The 24,528-nt window shown below is 39.3% G+C and overlaps 1 protein-coding gene across 3 annotated transcripts in view; it reads left to right on the forward strand.

Annotated features, from left to right (window-relative positions):
• The first annotated feature begins 2,414 nt into the window (after positions 1-2,414).
• Positions 2,415-24,528, forward strand: part of LOC121864978 — a 56,751-nt gene continuing 34,637 nt past the window's right edge. The window contains exons 1-3 of one of the 3 annotated variants that reach the window (XM_042364214.1): positions 2,418-2,600; positions 10,181-10,356; positions 13,169-13,352. In XM_042364214.1, coding sequence (XP_042220148.1) covers positions 2,528-2,600; positions 10,181-10,356; positions 13,169-13,352 — 433 coding nt within the window. In that variant the 5' untranslated portion in view covers positions 2,418-2,527. Of the gene's footprint in view, positions 2,601-10,180; positions 10,357-13,168; positions 13,353-24,528 lie in introns of all 3 variants that reach the window. The other 2 variants (XM_042364215.1, XM_042364217.1) reach the window with 2 other exon arrangements.

Raw genomic sequence — 24,528 nt, forward strand, 5'->3', positions numbered from 1 at the left:
CAGGTTAAAAATGTCCACCACAAGAGTCCCTCCAAACCTTCAACATGACGCCTGGCCAAGTATTCCTCCGCCTCCAACAGTCGCCTTAAAGCTGAAATAATACCAATTCCCTATAGCCTACTATTTCTCTATTTCACATGCAGTCATCTAATAATATTTTATGTCATCAGAATTTCTTATTTGTCTTTGGTTATTCGTCTTTATGTGATGAGATACAGGAACTAGTTTTTTTTTACTTTTACTTTTATCCTCTTTGCCCAAATTAATTCTCTGAACTCTTTTAAATAGTTTTATTTCCGGCGATTAACTTTAAAAACAATTTTCAACTATATTACCATATACTGATATTGTTCACCCAAAGGGCAGGCAAGAGCTATAAACCAAATTATTGCTTCACTTTCATTTGTCTGTTACGTTTCAGTTTTCAAAATGTTTCTTGGCGCTGAAATTGTCACCAAGACAGTATTTTTTTTAGTTCATTAATAACGCTCAAGGGAGGGCAACTCATCAGAAGACAAGCATAAACCAAGACAGCATTTATATTATGTCTCATTTACTATAAAAAGACTATTTAACGAAAATAAGTAGTCGTAACTGAAGACAAAAGTCTCCTGTACTAAACTAAACGCTTCAAGGCATCAAATATTAAGCTAGGATTCCATTCCTGCGTTTACGGTGCGTTTGCGTTTTCAATGCTACAGGGGAACGATTGGTGTCTACTGCAAACGCATAACGCTAGCAACCGTGTCAATGGAAACAACTGTGTACATTTCAATGTGATCAATTTTTGGCGCTAACGCTAACACAACCGCTAACACGTAATGGAATCCTAGCTTTAGTTTAATATTTCTCAAATATGTATCTATAAATTGATGCGGTCAAACGACTTCTAATATTAACATAAAACAGCTTAAAATAAGACATCAGTATGCAAGTTCATCCACCTAATGACGGAAAATAATAAACCCATATAAATACACAGCAAATAACTATAATTTCATTTCTATCATTAGGCCAATTGGAATCCTTCCTTCCTCATCAGCAGTTAACTGGTCAAATATGCCGGAATTTTTCATTTTATGGTAGAATCACAACAAATAGAGGATGGATTTCATTATATGTAGAAATATAAATGATTGGTATCCAGGATGAAAATCAAAGGGAACACTTAAAATATGGCCACTTTTTTTTAAGATGGCTACCAAGCGTAACACAACCACACACGTTCAAAAAATTGTCTGAGCCAACTTTTTCGGAGTAAGGGTTAATTGATAATGTGAACTCTTGAAACAGTCTGCCAGCAGGCGCCGAGTGTGAGCTCATTCAAGGCAAGACTTGACCAACACTGTAGCGGGTTCAGGTACATTCAGGAGCCGGTGCATACCCAGTACTTGCCAACAGTGCGTGACAGAGACGTGACCGATCGCCCAAGCGGCTAACGAGCTGATCAGTGGTGAAGAGGATAAAAGTAAATTAAAATTTATATTTTTTATCCGATTCGAAACTGGCACTCATATCACATGATTCCTTTATTATTTGAAAATTCTTTATCTTTACCATTGTCTATTGCATTGTAAAAAGTCAAAGTATCGGTTGGATGCTTTCTACGGTATGTGTAATATGTGACGATGGTAACAAAAAAAATGGAGGGGAAGAGGAAATTAAAGCCCCTACTTTATGTAACATTTCTGTATAATCTTGACTTATCAATACGAAAGAGTGTTTTTTTACTTTTCACAGACTCGCGGGAAAATACAAGGACAACTTGCAGAGGGAAGCTCAGCAGGGGGCGGGCCGGCCACGAGCACTCTGATTGTTGATTGACTCTCCCCACGCCCCCGCTACACCCCACCCCCGCTACACCCCACCGCCCCCCACAACACACCACACACCCCACACGCCCCTTCACACTCCCACGCCCCTTCACCCCACGCCCCCTTCACCCCCTACCATACCCCCCACGCCCCGCTTACCCCCACGCTACACCCCCCATGCCCCCGCTACACCCCCACGCCCCCAACACCCCCTCCACGTCCCTAATACCCACGGAAAATTCTGTATCTAAAATGATAGGAAATAGAAATGAGAAATATTTTCGAAGTCAAATAAAGTAACTTTCGATAGTTTTACGTAGAATGATTTGTATTCTTTATCTGGATATCTCTTGCATACAATACACTTGCATGATGCTGATTTTCTTATAATTCCATTTATAAAAGAATGTCATTGGTGAGTCAACAATAAACGTAACCTTGGTAATCATTATTAAAGTTTTGAGCTTGTATCTCGTATGTACATCAATGACGAAATTTTACTATATTAAAAATAGTTGTAAAAGCACACCAAAATACTGATATTAAATAAAACAACGCATAAAAACAATAAAATAGAACTACGAATCAGTAATGATAAACCTTTGATATACTGTATATATGGTGTGTAGCCCCTGAGGATAAAGCTAAGTCGTGTTATTTCCTGTATCAGTTATGGCGTTTTGAGTAACTTGTGCACGTTAACATCCCTCATAATGGCTCGCCGAAAAGATTCAAGAATTGTAAAGATTCGAACTGAAGAAAATGATCTTGATAATCAATTGCGAGGTAAGTTCATACTGTGGCATGACTGAAATTGACAAAGAAATGTTGAATAAACCGCCACAGGCACACTCCAACTTTGAGAAGAACGTATGATTAACAAAAATGTTTGTTCCTGTTGGCCTTTTACATTTTTTTCACGGTTTGGTAAAGGAAAATATTCGCCCATTGGCTGTCCTCAGGTTTTGATACGAGAATAGGTTTTTTGGTGTTTTACTCAACTCTGACCTTCATTTCTTATGCAAATTAGCGCTTTTTTGCAAAAAAAAATATTTTTTGTCATTGTAACAGAAATCCCTAGTTTGCACAAAAATGGAGGTCAGATATGAGTAAAACATACACCCCAAAAAAACCTAACCTAACCTGGTAAATTTACAGTTTCAGCCACGACAACTGTTTGACCATAGATTTTTGTTTTTCCCTTGGTATTTGGTGTGATTCATTCGAATTTGACTTAAATTTCTGTCGGAAATGAGTCGTTTTGGAGTTATCACGCCCTCATAGAACCTGACCTAACCAACCAAAGAATTATACCTAACCTAACCATACCTCCTAGCCTTCTCTGGGCGCTGGACAACTCGTACCCAATTTACGAGACAGTTCGTACCCCCCCACACTCACTCACACACACACACACACATATATATATATATATATATATATATATATATATATATATATATATATATATATATATATATATATATATATATATATATATATATATATATATATATATATATATCATCATGTAGATCCACAATGGAAATGTGGACAAGGTTTATTTTAATATATGAATTGCGTGAATATTGGATGACACATAATCAAGTCGTTACGTTACTCATACTCAAGTCGTTATACCGGAAGAAGTACCAGAGAGGAGCCCCGAATTATATACTGTATACTAACTGGTTCATTTACAAAATGCCCGAGCTGGAAAATCAGTGTTTTTATGCATGTCTATATTTTGTTGACTTATGACCATTTTAAACGTTTACATCGCCCAGTACTATATAAATTGAAACTGCCAAATCTGTAACTTACAATAAAGTTATTCTAAACCACAGTGTGAAATTTGTATACAGTACTTGTAGTGCAATGTTTGTGTGACGGAACAACTTACTTATGTAATGAGATGCAACCATTTTAAAGCCTGCATTACATTTCCCTATTTCACTGCACTTTCCTACAAGATTTGCATACGGTAATCTTTTTTCGTGATCATAGATAAAGCTAAAATGCGTGGTGTATATACTAATAAGTAGGGATTATCTCTTGAATTGGGTGTAAGTAATCTTGGGTACGACTTATCTCGTGAGTTGGGGACGAGTTGACTTTTTTGGGTATGAGATGACCCTAACCCACCGTCTCCACCATATTAAACAGAAAGTACGGTACTTATTTTGATGGTAAATGTTTACTTTCGGACATGAGTCCCTAGGGGTTGACCAATATGTTTTTCCATAATTAACTCGCTTTCACGACTATAACATCTCCTCACATAGGCGAAGACTGAAAAGTACATAAAATCAATTAAATTCAGTTGTCGCTATTATCCATTTCTGCCATGTATATATTGGGTTCAAAATGCTCGGAATAGGGAGATCGAAATGTTTTAGTAGTTTATAACTTTGGGGCGCGCTATGTCCGAAAGTAAAATACATGTAATACCATTTTGATATCTGGTTCTAATGAAAGCAGTTTTGTTGAAGCTTCATGGTGTAATTTTATATTTTTTGTGGATGTGAAAGTTTGCTCAGACCGAGCGGTCAGTTGTAAACAAACAGCCAACATGCGATGACTGCAGATTTACAATACTTTCTTTCATGAATTTACTATCTCGGTTAATATCCATTTGCGACAGAACTAATATAAGAAAAGGTTGTTCCTATTGACGAGATATAACTAATGGTAAACACAAAATTGCTCAAACCACGTTGGGGCTGACCTAACCTAACCTACAATATATACAACCTAGCCCATTCTTTTTTTTAGTTTACCTGCTTCTGTGGTGGAGCATACAGCTGGGCGATCTAGAGAAGGAAGTGGTGGGGGATGGTAATTTCTGTCTTTTTCTTAAAACTAAACAATTTCCACACTTAGGACACAGTCTTGATGTTGGTAGGACACCGTCATCTTGTAATATTTGGATTGCTTCACTGTCGTTCTTATAAACTCGCTGAATAACAGTTAGATATGGGAGAGGGATACACCCAATTTCGTCACCAACCCAGTTCGTCACCAATATCAAATCCGTTTCGTCACCATGAACAGTCACTGGTATTAGAGTGATAAATTGTAATTTATTATTTTAAACAAATAGAAATTACACATGTGTACAGAAGACTTGAGAATTATTGTGTTATTACTGTACAGTACTGTATTATACATGAATATTAATTATTTAATCATGAAAATGATTAAAACATTGGTAAATAAACAAAATACAGAACAAATGAGGCCCCCCGCATTGTATGGGATATTCGCGCCAAAATTGGAAATCGAGAAAGCCGCCTTTAAAGTTTGTCCAAATTCTAACAAGTATAACTTTGTTGTGTTTTTAGATACAGCATTCATTTTTTATTCATTTTGAGGCTAAAGGACTGTAATTACAGATAGTAGGTCGCTCGTCATGAAGTAATGTATACTGGGTTGTTGCAATGTTGACTTGAAGCAACAAAACTCCCACCCGCTTATGGCTTTTTTTACTTTAATCGATATCAGAGTGTAGATCCCGCCACAAAAAAGGAGAACTGAGGGAGAAGGAGAGAGGGATTCCACCTCATTAGCTGGAGGGGCCGTGACATAGATAGTCGCCACTGTTATTGGTTGAGATGGGGGATGAGGCTGTAGGCTGGCTGCTGTGATTGGCCGCCCACTCCTCTCACTCACTCACTGACAGGAAGAGAGGACCTTACGACGCGAAAGCCAAGCCCATAATTTCCTGTCTGCCACAAATCGATGTTCTACATATTTTCAAAGGGCTTTCAACCTTATTTACAGTATAGTGAGGAAATCTTATCAACTACCATCGTATTGAGCAAGACTGAAAATAATGCTTTCCAACAAAAAACAGGTTTCACCCGGATGATCTGAATGCACCTTACGATACGTGACGCTTCAAATGAAGGTGATTTCTTCTTCTTCTTCATTGATTTGCAATTACAACTAGTTGCTGAGCACAAGCTAAAATCATGCACAAGAAAAGCAAATCATGACAAACAAGTCCGTCTCTGGAAGCTTTGAAATGAATATGAAGAAAAAATATCACCACTTCTAATTTCCTGAAGAAATATTAGTGGCCTCTTCCAAGCTTGCATGAGTAATAACAATGTTTTTATTTTTTTTAAATTTTAGTCTTTCACATTTTGTTTAAGTGAGATGATTGCAGGTGTATTAACAATGTTTTTATTTTTGTTTCGTTTGTCTTTAATAAATTGTTTAAGTGAGATGCTTGCATGATCCAATGTATTGTTATGCCGAGCCATAATTTTGTAATACAATTTTGTAAACTAGGTGTTTTGATTATTTTCTATCCCTAGCTACAGTTATTTTGGCAAATATGTAAAATTTTTGTGTATACGTATATTGATGTATTAATTATGTAAGAATTTTCTGGAATGTGTTGTCCTTGGAATGGTGATGGAAATGAATGCGGTGAAGAAATGGGTTAAAACAGTGGTGAAGAACTGGGTAAAAAATGTGGCGACGAAATGGGCACACCCCTGGGAGAGAACACTTATCACACGCCATCACGAAAGCCTTCAAAATTTCAAAGTGCGTGGTAGAAGACTAGCTAAAAATGATTGGCTAGCCAAGTTGCATGACGTGATACTTGGTCATTGGTTGTCATGTCACAAAGAGGAGGAGGAGACAAGTGACTGGCAACATGGCGGGTACAGAAATTTATACCTCGAAGTTTGTGAGATACTCCGTTAATATTGATGTGCACAAGAAATGATAAGAAGTCGTGCATTTGTTTTTTCTAGTCTTTGTGTCTGTAATATTGAAAATTGGAAACCTGCGGACAGCCAATGAACGAATATTAACCCACGGTTGTAACTGTCACCAAGCAATGATAGACAAGTCAAACAAGACCTTGTGGTAATGAATGACATTACTGTTGGACAGCAAATTGTCATCATTGCCAAGTTGTCTAATCAGCAAATTTCATCATTTATTGCAAAATGGATTTATTTTTTCTTCTGTACCACTAGTCTTGTGCACATGGGTCTGAAATTCTGGCTGTCATTTTAACCTGTAATTATTTACGACTTCACAGCTGCTGATTTTTCATAGAAAACGAATTTAAAATGTAGTGGATATTTTGCCATGACTGGCTAAGTTCCTACTAACACTATTTGATTAATATTGACAACTGACCTGCCAATGAATTATTTGTTTTGGTGTTTACTTTCTTACTCTATTTTCATCAGTGAGTGCTGATATGATGATAATTTCTTGTGCAACTGCTTCGTTTGGTCGATATTCAGGTGCCTAAGGTGCACACTACTTTGTACTCTTATTACTCTGTTTAACATCACCTTATTTACAGTCCAGTACAATACCTATTTACATTATTTCTTATGTTTGGGATATATATTATTGTTGTTTTGTAACCTAACCTAAACTATGGAATTTAACACTTCTGGCTTACAAACAGATCGACTTACGATCAAGGGTCCAGGAACATAACCTGTTCATAACTCGGGGACTGTCTGTACTGTGCTCTCATTTGTTCACCATTCATGCTTCTTGGTATAGTAAACTATACATCTGCAACTATTATTTATACATTATTAGGAACTCACTAATACAGGGTGTCCATAAAGTCCCATTCTGATTTCAAACATGTGCAAACGGCATGAGATATTGAAATGCAGTTTTTTGCATTTGCTTATGTGAAAAACAAAACTTGAATAGTTATTCTTTCAAAAGCAAAAAACTGCATTTCAATATCTCATGCCGTTTGCACATGTTTGAAATCAGAATGGGATTTTATGGACACCCTGTATTTTCTTCAAGCAAATTTTAATAAAAAACTATTACTGTATATGTTTGACAAATTACTACTGTATTTTGAATGGAAGCCCATCAGATATTAAGATGTTTGGCTGTAAATCTACACCCTATACACTACATAACTGGAGTGTAATGTTAGTTATAGAAACAGTGTACAGTATAGTCTCGGTTTACGCGGTCAATTAAACCTGTGGAGGTCCGCGTAAAACGAGAAACGTGTAAACGAAATAACAGAACATATGGGATTAATTGAAATAGAGACTGGGCCGACCCCCAGACTACCCTTTTTCCAACACAGTACGTACGTTGTAGTAAAAATAACATCTTAATTTTATGATGGTATGCACACACAACTAATATTTAAGAGAAATATCAATAATACTGTATTAGGTTTTTTAACACTTACGTTAGTAGAAGAGATGGCTGGGCTCACGGGGATGGGGGGTTGGTTCCGTGGCAGAGGGCAGATTATTGGCCCTCACCTGTATCACTTGTATCACCTGTAGCACTATCCACCACAGAGGCTTTCTTTGTCGAACCCTCAAAGTCCATATCTCACTGTCACTGACTTGGGCCGGCTGTGGTGGGTGGCGAGTGAAGAACTCGGTAATGTTTTGGTGACTGGGCGACCTAGTGCGCACCCTGCCGTGCCACTTCCCGCATAAATGATGGAATGTACCACGTAACTAATAATTGCCGTTCTGGCCAGGTGCCGCGTGAATGACCAAGTGCGTAAAGGAAATCCGCGCAAATCGAGACTATACTGTACTGTACAGTCACTGCCAGCTTATGTAAATCAGACATAGTCTAAGCGCATTTAAAAAAAAATAAATATTGATACATTTCATAAATTCCCATTTTCAATACAAACCAGCTAGCTACCTGCCAGTTACTATAATATGATATTTAGCTGTAAAAATATAAACTACATACAGTGTAATAGTAACAGGACTTTGTTTTACACATGTAGTGTGAAGCCTTATGTAAGCTAACACACATTAATTCTGTAGTCCCTAATTTCATACCAAAGGAATGTAGCTCCCTTTATTACATTGCAGGTTGACAACCCTTTATCCGAAAACCGAAAGTTTTGTGGAGCAAAACTTTTTTTTTTTTTTTTGACGGGTATTAGCCCACTCGGGCACAGGTCACTGACCCACATCGGGGCCTTGGAGGCGAAAATTTAATAGTAATAATAATGATAATAATAATAATTATTCATAGTAAATAATTTTTTTAATAAAAAATACACAAAAATCAAATGATAAAAATAATAATAATAATAATAAAATAATAATAATAAAATAATAATAATAAAATTAATAATAATAACAATAATACTGTAATAATAAAATAATAATAATAAAGAAATACTGTACAAGAATGAAAAAAATATCAAAAGTGAGAAACACGACCTAGACCTATGAATTATTATTATTATTATATTTTAGCCTCCCAGGCCCCAATGTGGGTCAGTGACCTGTGCCCAGGTGGTCTGATCCCTGTAAAAAAAAAAAAAAACTAACCGTTCTGAAATCCGAAAAATTCCGAAATCCGAAATGCATCTGGCCCCAAGTATTTCGGATAAGAGGTTATCAACGTACTGTATTTCTTCTTTACAATACAAGACACGTATAGGTATTCCCCTTTTTCACTGCATGAATGACAGTGACGAATAGAACCTGTAACGTAACCTCCCCTATATCAGTTAATTCTTATGTTGAAAAATTCCACGCCATTAGTTGTTTCCATATCTTCCTTATTTTTAGGACTTAGCTAAACCCAATGCATAATGCTGTACTGACTGACTGTAGCAGGAAAGAGCCATTCCATAGTTGGTAAAATTCTACTTCAGGCTTTGTATGGTAACAGTGTACTGCACAGTACTGTAGTTCCTTCCTGCTAAAACTGGTTATAGCTCGGCGATGTTAGGCACTCCAGCATATAGAGCAAGAGAATGGCATCAGGTTGGCACTGTCCTATACAGTACAGTACTGTTCTTTTATTTGTGCCCCATATCTAAACTTTTTCATTGTGTAGAAGGGTGTAACAAAATGCTGTACAGGTATTACCTTTTAGTTGTCCCCTACAACTCTTTCGTTGATGACCGTAGTATTGCTGGTAGAAGGCTATCAAGAACAATGAAGGGATCCTACATAGGCCACTGACCTTCACATGGTATAACCACCTGTAGTTGGGTGACCATTAGGTAAATAAGGTAAAATGATAAGGGAAATAAAACAAAATGGTCTGAGTTCTTAGCTTCTTACTCTTCCTAGGGATAGGAATCAGAATTGGCAAGAATTGACACAGACAAGTGAGTGGGTTAAAAGTGTCACTAAATGAGTTTCTTTGATTAGGTTGAAACAGAGTACGTATGTTTTTTGTTTTTTTTTGTTTTTTAAATCATAAAGGCCCAATGATCATTTTATCTTGAATGGCAGCTTGCATAATCATCAGGAAACACTTTTCTTTCAGACTTGAAAGTTATGGTTTTCAGAATTAATCCAATATTTTTAATACATCTCTTAAGAAAGGAAATACATACATGTATATTTTTGCAGAGGCTGGCCTATTTGAAGATGGGATGGATTTTGATACAAAGAAAGCAATGTTGGCAATGTTGGAAGAGTCACGAAAGTCAGCTCAGGAGGAAGAGAATCAACGGCAGCAGTGGAAGGAACAAGAGGAAGAAATTCTTAAGGAAACTTTAAATAGATCCTTTAGAAATAACATTGAGGTAATGATAGGTAGAGAATTTATTTTCATGGTAGCAATACAAAGCAGATGTTTACCTTATCTTGTGATTATATACAGTAGACTCTCACAAACTTGGAGTGAGTCTGAAAAAGTGAATATTCCAAAAAATAGAGAGATTGAATAGTACTTGTACAAATGGTGGTTGAGCAAAGGTGAAAGAATTTTACTTGAGAAGTTCACTACATTTGCCACCATGATTTAATACCATATGCTTGATATTTTCAACTTTTACACTCAGACATTATGAATATTTGTCTTACAGCCTCAAGATCTGAAATAACCCATTCCAAAGCTTTGAATTCCATAATTGCAAGGGTTTACTGTATGATCACATTAGTCAATTTGGATTTTAGTAAGTTAATATGTGAAGCTTTTAAAAGATATAACTAGAAATACTGTACAGCATTGGCCATTGTCACCCATCAGCACTAGACTAAAGTTCAATGGCTCAGAGAAATTTCAAAGATGACTGAGTGGATCAAGTACCGAGGTACCTTACTCATACTGTACTGTGTCAAGAATCTCTCAACAACTTTGTAAGTTTAACCCCATGGTTCTGGTGGGCACTGGTCCAATACGTACTGTACTCCATAAATCAGGTATAACTAGGATCTTCAGGATCAACAGATTGTGCACTGTCATACAAAATGGATTTTTCACAGATTTTATTATTGGGAATTTGCTTTCATAAATTGAATACAGGTATTATATTGTACCACAATTTATACATTAATATATTGTAGAATTACATAAAGAGAGCTTCTGCAGATAAAAAGGGATAATTACATTACCTAGTCTTTTTCTCTTCTAATTTTTTTCTCATAGTTTTTAGCTTTTTTTTTTCTCCCCCCAGGCCCCGTTATGGGTCGATGACCTGTGCCCCGGTGATCTATTCTCCGTAAAAATAAAAATAAAACTGAAAAATTGGTCCACATTGGGGTAAATGGTGTGTTGGGCTTTATTTATGGTCGTACACTGTATTCTGTCTTATATTTAGGGCATCGGTGGGTCTATACATCACCTGATCAAATGATGTACAGTGCTCATGCAGAAAAATTTGTTTCTCTTGTTAGTTGCAATAACTTGCTATCCACTTAATTGAATCTTTGTAGGCTGACTTAAACGAAATTTAATTGAACAACTAAATTGATCACTAACTTTGCCACAAACACTCACTGATGATAGCTTTCTATAACCTATTAAATCCATTTTTTTGGTTAGCTTGACTTAATTTTAACTAAGTATAATTGTATAATCGCCCAATGAAGTGAGTTCACGATTTTCAATACAGTATGATTAATTTAAACAGCGGTATCTGGCAACTTGGCAGGAGCCCAGTAAGTGACTGACACTGACTAGTGAGCTGGATGCCATTGTAGTAAGATGGTATATTAACGAACTCCTTCAAGCTCGGGGACTTGCAGGAGAGTGGCACGCCTACCTGACATTAGCACAAAGTTCACTCACTTTTCACAATACTTTATCACAATAGTACAGGGTATATGAATAGTGTACATTATTCAGTAACCCATAAAACTCATAGCAATAACAGTGTTGCACAGCAGTTGGGACGATACACAGTGATCAATAATGTATGCAGTGATACACAGAAGACTGATCAAATGACAGACATGGGTGGGTATGTGGCACACAGGTAACGTAAACAATTAATGACAGTAGCGATGCGCACGTGTAGCACAAAATCCACTTTTTTCCGGCTTCCATCCTGAATTTTTTCCACCGAGTCGAAGATTACTAAACCAAAAATTGACGATTGTTAAATGAGAAAGGGTGTTAAAAACGGCTTAGTGAATGATTGTCGAGCGAGGGATACCTGTCTATAATGTGAGTAAAAATGAGTGACAATTGTCTGATCCACTATAGAATTTTAATCCCTTTAAATTTTTCTGTTTAGAATGGTTTACCAGAATCCACTATGTCAAAATTTTACCTCTCAGAAGCCGTAACCTTGCTGATCATAGTATTTACCGTCAGTTTATTAAGACTTCTTGTTATCCCTCTCACACATCATGACTCAAATAGTGTTAAATCATTTGGTAGCACTATTTGCCATGGGGGAGATGGTTCATACACTCTCTCTCTCTCTGGCTTGCTGGGGGTGAGACCTTTTTTATTTTATTTTTAGGCTGGGCTCTCTTGTTTATAGGTTTCATTATTTTTGTTGTTTCCTTACGAGTCGTTTTTCTTTGTTTTTTTATTATTATTATTTTTCCGTCAATTTTATTTTGGTTTAACCTTTTAGCATTAGTTATCTCCGGTGCTATATGACCTTGGCTGTTGTGGCGCTAACATCGTATTCGTAATCATTCATTCATGTAGTAATTCCCATCAGCCATTCCGGTAGGTCGCATTTGTCTCTTTATTTCCTCTCCCACTCTCCCTACCATTAGTCATAAAAATTCTAAAGCCATCATTGGTAAGCTAAAAAAAAAAATCCACTTCTAAAACTATACAGTATAATGCCTGGTAGGTTTGTGAGAAAATGTTCGAGATATGATGCTGAGAATCTTATCTTTTTTTTTTACTTTAGTCGGAGTGAAAAAAAATATACTGTACCCTGTACTCTTGTTCTCTTCTTAATTTTTTTTCTTCTAATGTTAAAACCAAAATAATGAAGTCAGCGATGTCTAAATCATGCCAAAAAATAAAAAAGTGGGATAAATAAGCCACAGAACTAAGATGACCAGATTGCATGTGAGTGATCCTGCATGACTTTTGTTGTGTAAGAGGGTTAATATGATTGATTTCTAATGATTTTTTTTTTTTTTCAGGAGAGTCATCAAGGTGAGATTATTTCTGGTGAGGAGCATGAGAGTGATGAAAACTCACGGGACTCTGATGTAGTTGCCCTTCCCCTTGAAGATGTAGCTGACACACATTGCCTCTCAGATAGTGGTTCTTTTACTCTTGAATTGGATCCTCTCCGCACAGGGTCACCAGAGCAGGTGGTTCCAAGTACGTCTCCCTCTTTCACTTGTTCTTTAAGTAGCTCACAACCAGGTGCAGCTTGCAACCAACCTTCAAAAGATAAAACAAGATGGTCACAATCCCAACCCCATAACTCAGAAGACTTGTTCTGTGATTCACAAAGTTTAGACAATTCAAAAGGATCAAACAGAAGTTCTAGAAGGAGCTTTCCACCTATTGATAAGGTAAAAGACAATAAGATTCATGAAAAAGAGAAAAACAAAGATGTAGTGGTTGTTTCCAGCCAGGTAACTGTTGATGTTGAAGAACAAGCCTCCAGTAGTATAACAAGCAGTGATAAGAAGAATGGAGGATTTTTACCAAATAAACACCAGTCTATAGAGCCTAAAAGACCACTAAGGAGATCATCCAGTGTAGAAATAGTTCCATCACCAAGTGCTAAATATGAAGACAGTAGCAAGGTACAACACTCTCAATCTCTCTCAAGTAGTGACAGCAGAAACAGCGTGGGAGAGGAATTTGAGGATGAAGATGGGGTACAGTTATTAACTCCAGTAATTCGTCAAAGAAAAATATTGGAAAGTATAAAATTATCTAATAGTACAAGTGAAAAGATGACAAGTGTTCAAGATGCAAAAGTCTCAAATTCTTTTGAAGTTGAAGCTGTCCAGCAGACAATGGAGGCAACAATTGTTGGTGATGATGATGATGATGATGATGATGATGATGATGATGATGATGATTTTATACTTCCCACCCCAAATGCATGCCAGAGTAGTGATGCCAAATTTGAACAACTGAGGCTACATTCTTCATTACCACGTAACTCAGTATCCATTGAATCTCAGAACATGTTACAAGATCATAAAAGGTCGGAGAAAGAAAGTTCAGTGAGGGATGATAATGTGGTGCTACCTAGAGTACCCCAGAGGCCTAATAGTTCACTTACAAATAACATCAGTAAACTTGATAATGAAGAGAAAATAAATATATTCACAAATTTGGAACCGTCAGACAGTGAAGAAAATCATAGCTTTAACATAAAAAATGACAGAAAAAGAAATGTAAATGTTTTTCTCTGTAATGATACACCCACTATACCTCTCAAGAGGAGGAGATTAGGAAAGACAGAGAAGCCATCAAAAGCTTACTTTAAGAACACTAAAGAGTCACCACTAGATTGTGCTTCAAGAATTTTGAATATGATTGATGATATGATGAAAAGAATAGTGGAACATCAAGCAAAAACTATGTTGTATAAACTAAAGTGGTCAGCCCCTCTTACGGTAGATAAAAGGTTGAGGAACGGCATTGAGCGTTCAAAAGTGCAAACGAGAAGACACATAGCAGAATTGGATATGGATTATGAGTATATTCCTGTACAGAGAACTTTTAGAAATTCTCACAAAGTAGCTGACTCTTATGAAGTGGAATCTCATGCATCAGAAGACTCTCTACCTGACGTTAACCTGGATGATAGAGGTTGGATTGATGTTAAAGAAAAGAGAAGAGGAAGAAAGAGGGGGCTGCATCTTGGTCCTAATCGCTGCCAAAGAAAATTTCCAGCTTTACAAAAGGGGAAAGAAAATGTCTTAAGCAATAACCAAGATGAAGAGAAAAATATTTTGTATGATTCAGATGATACAGATGATTTTGAATTATTTCCACCCAAATCTTCACTACAAAACAAATCTTTGTGTGGTCAGATCGAGGCAGAAAGATCTTCACCCCACAAACAGGACACACACATGGATTGTACTGAAGTTTCATCCTCAAAGATGTGTGATGTTGCTGTAGAGAAAAATGACAGAGCAGCTAGTGAGACAGAGACTATCCAAGTAGATAGTCAGATGTCTGATGAGGAAGGTTTGACTGATTTAGAAAAAGGAGATTCACCATGTAAGAAGAGGCAAAAGGTTGAATCATCAAAACTATCGGAAGAAATCATAGAAAAGAGACCATGTAAGCGGCCATTGAGAAAATCATTTTTGCTGGTTTCAGATAACAAAAACAAAGAGCATAAAAGTTTTGATGTTGCTGAGCCCAGCACTTCAACAGTTCAGGATATTAGTACATCAAGGCAATCAGACCCCACAACTACTGTACAGTCTACCAATGAAGAGTTGCTACTCCATAATATGAATCACCTTAGCAAAGCAGGGGCCAATGCTGAAAATTGTGTGAACCCAGCTGCTAAAATTGATACTTCAGGGAAAAAATCGAATGCCCAAAGTTTTGTCAGTTCTTCTGTAAGAGAGGTGGATAATGAATTAAAAGTTAGACCTAGCAGTAGTGCTGACATTTGTATTGTTGAAGACAGCATCAACTTGCCTAGTACTAGTGGTATCAGCACAGCCAGGTTTTTCAACAAAGAGTCTGGAAGAGACAAAGTTATTCAACACCACATACGCCCTGGACCTCTTAGACTGAAGAAAAATTTTTCAAGAAAAAAAGGTGGGCATTGTTTTGCTTTAAGTAGAATAAAGGAATACAGTACAGTACTCTATGTCAATATCTCTGTTATCAGTTTCCTGGGATTATTTTCAAGGGAGCTGACATGGGATTAGTTAATGGCTTATCTTTCATGATGGGGTCTTTGTAGATATAGTATCTAACAGCCTTGTATTTTTGTTGCTATCTAACTTCTCATAACTTGAAAGTATAAGTTAATCACTACACGGTGGACATGGTGTACTAAGAATTTGTTGAACCTGGAGATGTTCGGGGTACTTGGTTCTAACTACAGGAGCGAACATAAACACCTGTAGAGTTCTGTAGGTTCTTATTAATGGAAATATACAGGGGTGCGCTTACAAGCGCAGGTAGTCCTTACACTCCTATAGGGTCAACTGACCTCACTCTGACCTCTTGGGCGACATGTGGTAAGTGGTATACTAGCAGCTTCCAGATGTCACCAGGCACATTTATCTAAGCGTGTGGTGACATGAAATAGGGGCATTGCCACACGCTACTGACTAGAGAAATAATGTGTATATATAGAGTACACACATGGTATACATACAACATACATAATATACATACACCTCCCCCCTTATTTACTCATAGCCAAGTCTTGAGCGGACCTTTTCCTGTGGATCCTTTCTGAGCGTCGAGGGGCTTGATCACTGGGGGGGGTATGGGACTCAGCAGTGGTAATGGGGTCAGCGGAAGGTGTTACGGGGCGGAGAAAACGGCGGTTCCTCCACCACACACGACCACTGGGTAACCGCACCTGGTAGTCCCGTGACCTGCCGAGACCCATGACTACGCCCACTTTGTCCCAACGTAGGGAGGTCGGGTCCTGAACACGGACTTGGGTGCCGACTTTCAACCTGGGGAGAGGACAGGCGTGGTAGTTGTAGCGGGCGACGACGTCTTGAACACGTTCAGCAGCTCGGCAATCACAATCCTCTGTCTTGGCCTGCCACACCTTGGAGAAGGACTGAGGGTGAGCAGAGACACAAGAACGGAGGGGGCGTCCATACAAGACCTGGGCAGGGGAGTGTCCTGTGTAATTGGGTGTGTTGCGGAGCTCAAGGAGACCCCGGTCGAAGGCCTCACAGTCAATATTCCCAGAAGGGGCCACTTTGAGGATGAGGTGCTTCAAGGATTTGACAGCAGCCTCAGCATGGCCGTTGGACTGCGGGTAATGGGGCGATATCAATGCATGCCGGACTCCCCAACGGTCGAGGAATGCAGCAAAGTCCCGGCTTGTGAACTGGGGCCATCTGTCGGTGCGCAGGCGCACAGGAACGCCCACGTCACGGAAGTAGTGGCGGAACTTGCTGATGGTGGCGGCAGACGTCATATCATTACCGCACTTGATGACAACCGGCCAACCAGAGAGACGGTCGAGTATGACAGGGAAGGACTTTCCTGACACACAGAAGAAGTCGGCCGACACAGACTCAAAGGGGCAGGTGGGGTTGTCGTCACTCCTGAAGGGTTCCTGCTGTTGGCTGGGTTGTAGAACTTGGCAGGGCTCACACGCATGGACAGCTTTGGAGATGTCAGAGCCGATGCCAGGCCAGAACACAGTCTGTCTTGCACGTCGTTTGGTGGCCTCAGCTCCGCGGTGACTGTCATGAAGGCGAGCCAAGATGTGGGGACGTGAGGCAGCAGGGACAATTACACGTGCTCCGTACAGAACAAGGTCCCCGTCGCAGTAGAGTTCATCGCGGAGTTTCCAATACGGGAGCAGGGTGTTGTGAAGGTCGTAGCGGTTGCTAGGGAATCCGTTCCTCACGCACTCGACGAGGACTACACGGATCACCTCTGCCGTATCTACGAGGTACTCAACAGGTGCCGGAAGCACGGCATCACCCTAAATGCCGACAAGTTTGTTCTGGCCGGCTCTTCAGTGAACTTCTGTGGGTACACCTTCTCAGTCGACCCGGACAAGGGCCACTCTATCACGGATTTCCCCACCCCTGCTAACCTCACCAACTTGAGGGCATTGCCACACGCTACTAACTAGAGAAATAATGTGTATATATAGAGTACATACATGGTATACATACAACATACAGAACCTATAAAGGTCAATAGGTTATACAGTGACTCAGGAGGTTGTTGGTCCTCTACAGAACACCAGTAACTCCAGAGGGAAGTCCTGTACTACTGCATTTGTGTCCACTATAAGGAGAGGGATTTTTGCCCTTTAGGGTCAGAATCTGCACATCAGTAGTTGTCCTGTCTTCCACAATAGAAGTGAGACTTGGTTTTGGTCCATAGGAACATATAAATACAAATGTTATACAATTTTCTTTTAATAACAATTTTATGGATTAACCCCATCCACAACAGTGATTGTGCGATTGTTATTCTGTACAGTGGTCCCTCGATTAACAAACACAATTCGTTCCAGAAGGTCATTCGTTAACCGAAAATTTCGTTAACTGAATCCATTGTTTCAATGGGATATTGGGTAATTGGTTCCAGCTCACCAAAAAGTACATACAAAGTAAAAAAAAATGCAGTAAAGTAAACTTACTTTGAGATGTGCATGTTGAAGGTTCCTGATTAATGATGATGATGGGAATTAGAAGTGGGGGTGGAGGAGGAGGGAGAAGAGAAGGAAGTGGGGATGGAGGAGAAATTACCTTTCAGGGGACCCATGCTTGATGCAGTAATTTCACCAATAAAATTTTAAGTTCACTAAGTGTAATTCAAGATTATTTTCTTTAAATCAACACTGCAATGTGCTATATATTATCAAAATGTTAACTAAAGTTCAGAATGACCAATAATTTCAATGAAAAATGCAAAAATATTCAAGACACCAACAAAACAGATGCTCTCTCCACTGTTTTCAATGCCCAATTGACTCTTTGTGACCGACTTGTGCATCTGATGGGCGCACAACAAACTAGTTCCCTGTACAGTCAACACCTCACTTTACGCGGTTAATACAACCCACAGAGTACCGTGGAAAGTGAGAAACGCGGAAAGTGAACAACATAACATATGGGATTAATTGAAATAGAGACCGGGCCGACCCCCAAACTCCACTTTTTGACGACACACAACTATGTTGTAGTAAAAATTTTATCTTTACTTTATGATGGTATGCACACACAATTAATTTAGAAGAGGTTAGGTTAGGAAAAATAAAGGTTAAGTTAGGAAAAATAAAGGTTAGGTTAGGAAAACTAAAAGTTAGGTTTAACACTTACGTTAGTAGAAGAGATGGGTCGGCATATGGGGATGGAGGCTGGTTCCGAGGCAGAGGGCAGGCTACTGGCCCTCAGGTGAGTCACCATCACTGTCATCCACACTTGTCAGGGCCTCCCTGACAAATCCCTCAAAGTCATCTTCACTGTCTCTACCTCTGTCACTATCACTGGCTTGGGCTGGCTGTGGTGGGTTGCGGGCGAAGAACTCTGTTATGCTTTGCTGATGGCTGGTGTTTATGTTGTCGTGATAAACCTTGAAGTAGGGCTCCATAGTCTGCAACAGCTGGGTAGTGAAGATTTCATACCTGTTTGTGTCAGGGTCATCGGAAAGGAGGAGTTTGACTTTCTCGATACACTCGATGGCACCCCTAACATTACTATGGGCTAAGCGGTGTTCTTCTTGGGATGACGCACCACCTGCCTCTTCACTGACGTCATCATCATCTACCATCTCGGCGGTAGTCACATCAGGATCCCTTATCACCTCCAGGATGTCGTCGTTGGTGGTCTCGGAGAAGCTTGCTGCTGTAACACTCTGCGCAGCTTCTCTGGCAAGGTCCACTGCTACTGCAACAGTCTGAACCTCACCAGTCACAGATTGACTCTGCCTAACGGCCGGAATGCCTTGCAACACATGTCTCCATGCGTGACGAACAGTTGCTACAGACAGCTGATCCCATGCCTCCACCAAGAAGTCCACAGCTTTCTTGATGTTGAATATTCTCCAGAATTGTTTTAAAAGTACTTGTTGCTCTGCCAACTGTTGATCCTCGTCGTCTTCGCTCTTGCTATCGGTGGTGGTGTCACTCAGGTTACGCAACTCTTCCCTGGTGTTGGTGTAGTCGTTCAGGGGCTTGAATTTTTTAGTAGAGAATGCAGCTTTTACATTACAGATTAACTCTTGGTCCATGGGCTGTAATATAGACGTAGTGTTGGGAGGAAGGAAGACCACTTTTACGTTGGGGTGACAATCTAACAGTAGGGGCGAGTATCCTGGTGCGTTGTCCAGCAGCAACAAAATCTTGAATGGCACATTCTGTTGCTCACAGAATTTCTTTACATCGGGAACGAAACAGTCATCAAACCAGGAGAGGGACAGTGTAGAGAACGTCCACGCATTATGTGCGGTCAGCCAGTGGACATTTAGCTTGGTCATGTCCATGCTCTTGTAGGCGTGCGGCTTGCGTGCTGTGTGGATCACCGATAACTTGAGCTTACAGGTACCGGAGGCATTGGTGGTAAACAGGACGGTGATGCGCTCCTTCTACAACTTCCGGCCCCGAATCTTGCTGGTATTCTTCACAACGAAGGTCTTGGAAGGTAGCTTTTTCCAAAAAAGACCAGATTCGTCCATGTTAAACACCTGGTCGTCGGTGTACTGTCCTTCCTCCATAATCTCAGGTAAAAATGGAGGAAATTCCCTAGCCGCAACACGGTCAGCACTAGCTTCTTCACCACCAATGTTGATATTGGTGATCTTGTTCCTCATCGTAAACCTCTGTAACCACCCAGAGGAAGCATTAAAGGGTTTGGGCTCTGTAATTCCCATCTTTCGTGACACTGCAGCATACAGTTCACGTGCGTACTCCTTAACAGAGCGCGTGTCCACCGCCATGTTCCGTCGCGCCTGACGCACTAAGTAGCTCACAAGTAATTTTTCCGTCTTGAGAAGCACCTGGTTGTGGAAATACTTGATCATAGAAGTACCTGTAGACTTTGTGATCTTCATGTGCTCCTTTATCTTGGCTGCATCCTTCTTTATCGTCCGGATCGTAGATTCGTTCACACCATGCTGGCGCGCCAAATCAACCTGTCTTGTTCTTTTCTCCAACTCTTGGATGATCTTGTACTTCACCTCATAGCTTAAGGAACGTAATGTCTTCTTTGGCTTAGGGCGGCTGGGTCCAGGCAAGGAAAGGTTTCTCTCTGGGGGCGGTGGTCCGGCGGAAGCCATTTTACAGAACAATGGATGCACGATAACACGGTGTGGCCTGGAGGGATGAAACTGCCGCGGCTAGGTCAAGCGTCGTCTTTCCTCCCTCCCTCCCTCCCCCGGGTGGACACGTCATATTACTTTAAACCAATTACAGCTAGCAGCGGAGGGAGGTAGGGATGCATGGCCAATCACACTCCGATACGTCATATGACTTCACTGATAACGCAACAGAGACATGCACTGCGCAACCTTACCGCGCGGCTTGCCCAGGCGGAGGCGGGAGCAGGCGGGAGGGGCGAACCTAAAAATAGCGTCGAGCCGGACACTCTCCGCGTAAATGGGTACACGCACCGCGGAATGTGAGCATCCCGGGTTTCGGCAGGGTACCGTGGAAACGCGGAATGTGGGACCGCGTAAATTGAGGGTTGACTGTACTGCATATATTATCAATATGTTAAGTAAATGTTAAAATGACTAATAATTTTATTATAAAACTTGGAAAATATTGAAGAGCACAACCTTCTTGATATTTACTCTAGTGGAAACGAATGTAAGCCTGTAACAGATTACTGTATTGGCGGACTAACCTACCAGCCGATGAGCAAGCCAAAACATGTTGACATGTTTTCCTAAGAATTTCGTTAATCAATTTTTTTTTCGTTAACCGAATTGAAGATTCTTATGGAAGGTAATTCGTTAACCGAAGCGTTCATTAACCAAGGGACCACTGTACTATACTATAGAACAGTGGTTCCCAACCTTTTTTGGCTACGACCCTAAATTTCCCAACAATACTGTGTTGTGACCCTCAGGCATACAGTATAATATATTATATAGCTTGAATGTTAAGCAAAAATTTGTTTATGACTTTATGATAAGTACTATATTTTAAAAATTGTCTGAGGGCCCCTCGCGACTCTACTGAGGACACCCCGTGACCCTGATTTGGGTCGCTACCTGAGGTTGGGAACCGCTGCTATAGAAGCTCTCGAGTATCTCTGTATACAGTATATCAAATGTTTTTTGTTGAAGCTGAGTGCTTATGCAGCAACCTTTTGCTGCTGAAGCTACATAGTACTACATATGCTATTGAAAGACCAGTTGCTGTGAATTCTCTCACAATACAGTGCAAAAAGAGCTTACCTTTTAGTTTATCTTCTCTCAATAATGGTGCACAATTAAAGATATTAAACAAATTCAAGTTAAGTAACAACTGAAATTTGGAAAGGAATTATTAAGACTATATGCATGAAATTTTTTTGGCAATAAACATACATGTTTGATTTTGGGTACTGTGTATTTTAACTACAGTACATTATTAGGCTCTCACAAAATGAGTTACAATGTGAGAAATTAAGTTAAATATAGTAAAAACTTCCCGGGTAAGTGTTTCCCTGGACCCACCAGCTCAGTATTTTATTTTTTCTCTCTCCAAGACCCAATCTCATCCCTGGAGGTGCCTGATAAAGATAATTAATTGAGAAAAATAAAATGTGATATAAAACTATAAAATAAGAAAACTGAAAAGCATGGGTGTGTATGTGTGGGAAGTGAACGTAGGTGCTGTGGAGGTGAACATTTACAGTTTCATTACAAGTAATGAAACTGTAAAAGTTGTGGAAAAATCATTACAGTACTCTAATGTGGCTTAGAAATAAAGAAATATAAAAGTTTTAAAGAAGAAAAATGAAGAGCATATGTGGGAGGTTGAATTGAATTGAAACAGTTTATTTATCCAGAAAAACCACAGATACAGAGTGGATAATAATAACAATATTAACATGGCTGAGCCAGTTGAGAACCTGAGCTCTCTTTTAGGCACCTGATATATACTATACATTTATCTCAAGGAAGTATTATGTAACATTCAGTAACATCTGGAATAGTACAATAGCATGGTGGTAATAAGAACATCTCATAATGTTACCACGGTTATCACTTCAATATTTTTTTTTTTTTTTTTTTACTAAAAGTATACTGTATACATAAATTACAGTGGAATTGAAAAACATAAATATAATTGAGAAGCAGTACAACATGGGTTGTACAGTATTAAGGTTGAACAAGAGGACAGAGCTGTCAGGATTATGTCTAGTTGGCAAATATATTTAGTGCAATGGTAATTTATTATCTATTTACATGATAATTTCCGATAAAACGGTTTTGATGGTACAATAAAAGCAGGTACTGTAAATATAGTAGGTATTACAAGAAATATTAATACTTAGACAATAGATATTTTTTAAGAGATGATTTAAAGGAAGGGAGCGTAGTCTTTGCTTGGATGGGTGGGGGTAAATTGTTCCACACCTTCACATCATGATATTTTATGGAGGTCTGGGACTGAGTGCCTTAAGTTGTATCTCTGATTATTCCGGAACTGGAAATAATTATTGTCAAGCAAGTGATTGATAGATTTGTAAAGAAAGAGGGCACAGCAGTAGGTGTTAATATCTTCGAATTTTAACATTTTTATTTTAGCAAATTTTTCCTTTGCGTTATGTTTTTTTTTTTTTTTTTCAAGTTGGCCATTGTCCGTACAACTCTCTTTTGTACAGTAACCAGGGATTGTGTTTTTGAAAAGCAAGAGGCCCCCCATAGTGTGTGACAGTGTATCAGGTGTTGGTAAACAAGATCATGATAGATAGATTTTTTCATTGCTGTGAGAGTGAGTGACTGTCAAGTGTGGTACATGATACCTCACTGTTTATTGACTTTACTGTGAATGGCTTGTATGTGGTTTCTCCAGTTAAGTTTCTCATCAACAATAACTCCGAGGAATTTAGTATTTTGCTCGCGTTTGAGGACTGTATTACCAAGGTACAGGGGGTCCAAGTCTGGGGGTAAGTTTTTCCTTCTGTGAAAGATCGTGTAGTGGGTCAGTTTATTACGTATTACCCATGTCCTGACTTAGTCAATTCAGTGTTCATAGTTCTCATCAAGGAATGGAGGTTTGAGTTGCTGGCATAGAGATTACTATCGTTTACAAATAAGTTGTATTTTATGAGTGTGCTGGCGTGGAGTATGTCGTTTATGTACAACAAAAACAGTTCTGAACCGAGAATGGAACCTTGGGGGACGCCATACAAGATTGGCGAGGAGTCAGATTGATGATAATTATAGCAGACATACTGCATCCTGTTGGGCAGATATAAGGTAAACCAATTGTGGGACAGGCCCCTAACGCTGTAATGTTCAAACTTTGAAAGGAGGATGGTATGGTCGACAGTATCGAAGGCTTTAGAGAGGTCCAAGAATACTGTATACCGACTGTGGACTGATGGTCATCAAAGAAATTTAAGATGTCATTAGTAAAGGATAGCAGAGCTCTCATAGTCGACCTTCTAGCTCTTAAGTCCACCTTCTAGCTCTTAAGTCCAAACTGGGAGTTTTTAAAGATGTTATTGGCATTGCAGAAGGAATTTAGTCTATTACATGCTAGCTTCTCCAGTATCTTACTCAAGGCTGGGAGGACTGATATGGGGCGGTAATTCTTGAAGAGACCTTTGTCCCCAGATTTTTTATATGCTGGGTGAACTTTAGCAATTTTCAGTTTATCTGGAAAGACACCACTAGTGAAGGAGGAGTTACA

The sequence above is a fragment of the Homarus americanus genome, unplaced genomic scaffold (assembly GCF_018991925.1).
Source record: "Homarus americanus isolate GMGI-L3 unplaced genomic scaffold, GMGI_Hamer_2.0 scaffold2539, whole genome shotgun sequence".
Taxonomy (NCBI): Eukaryota; Metazoa; Arthropoda; class Malacostraca; order Decapoda; family Nephropidae; genus Homarus; species Homarus americanus.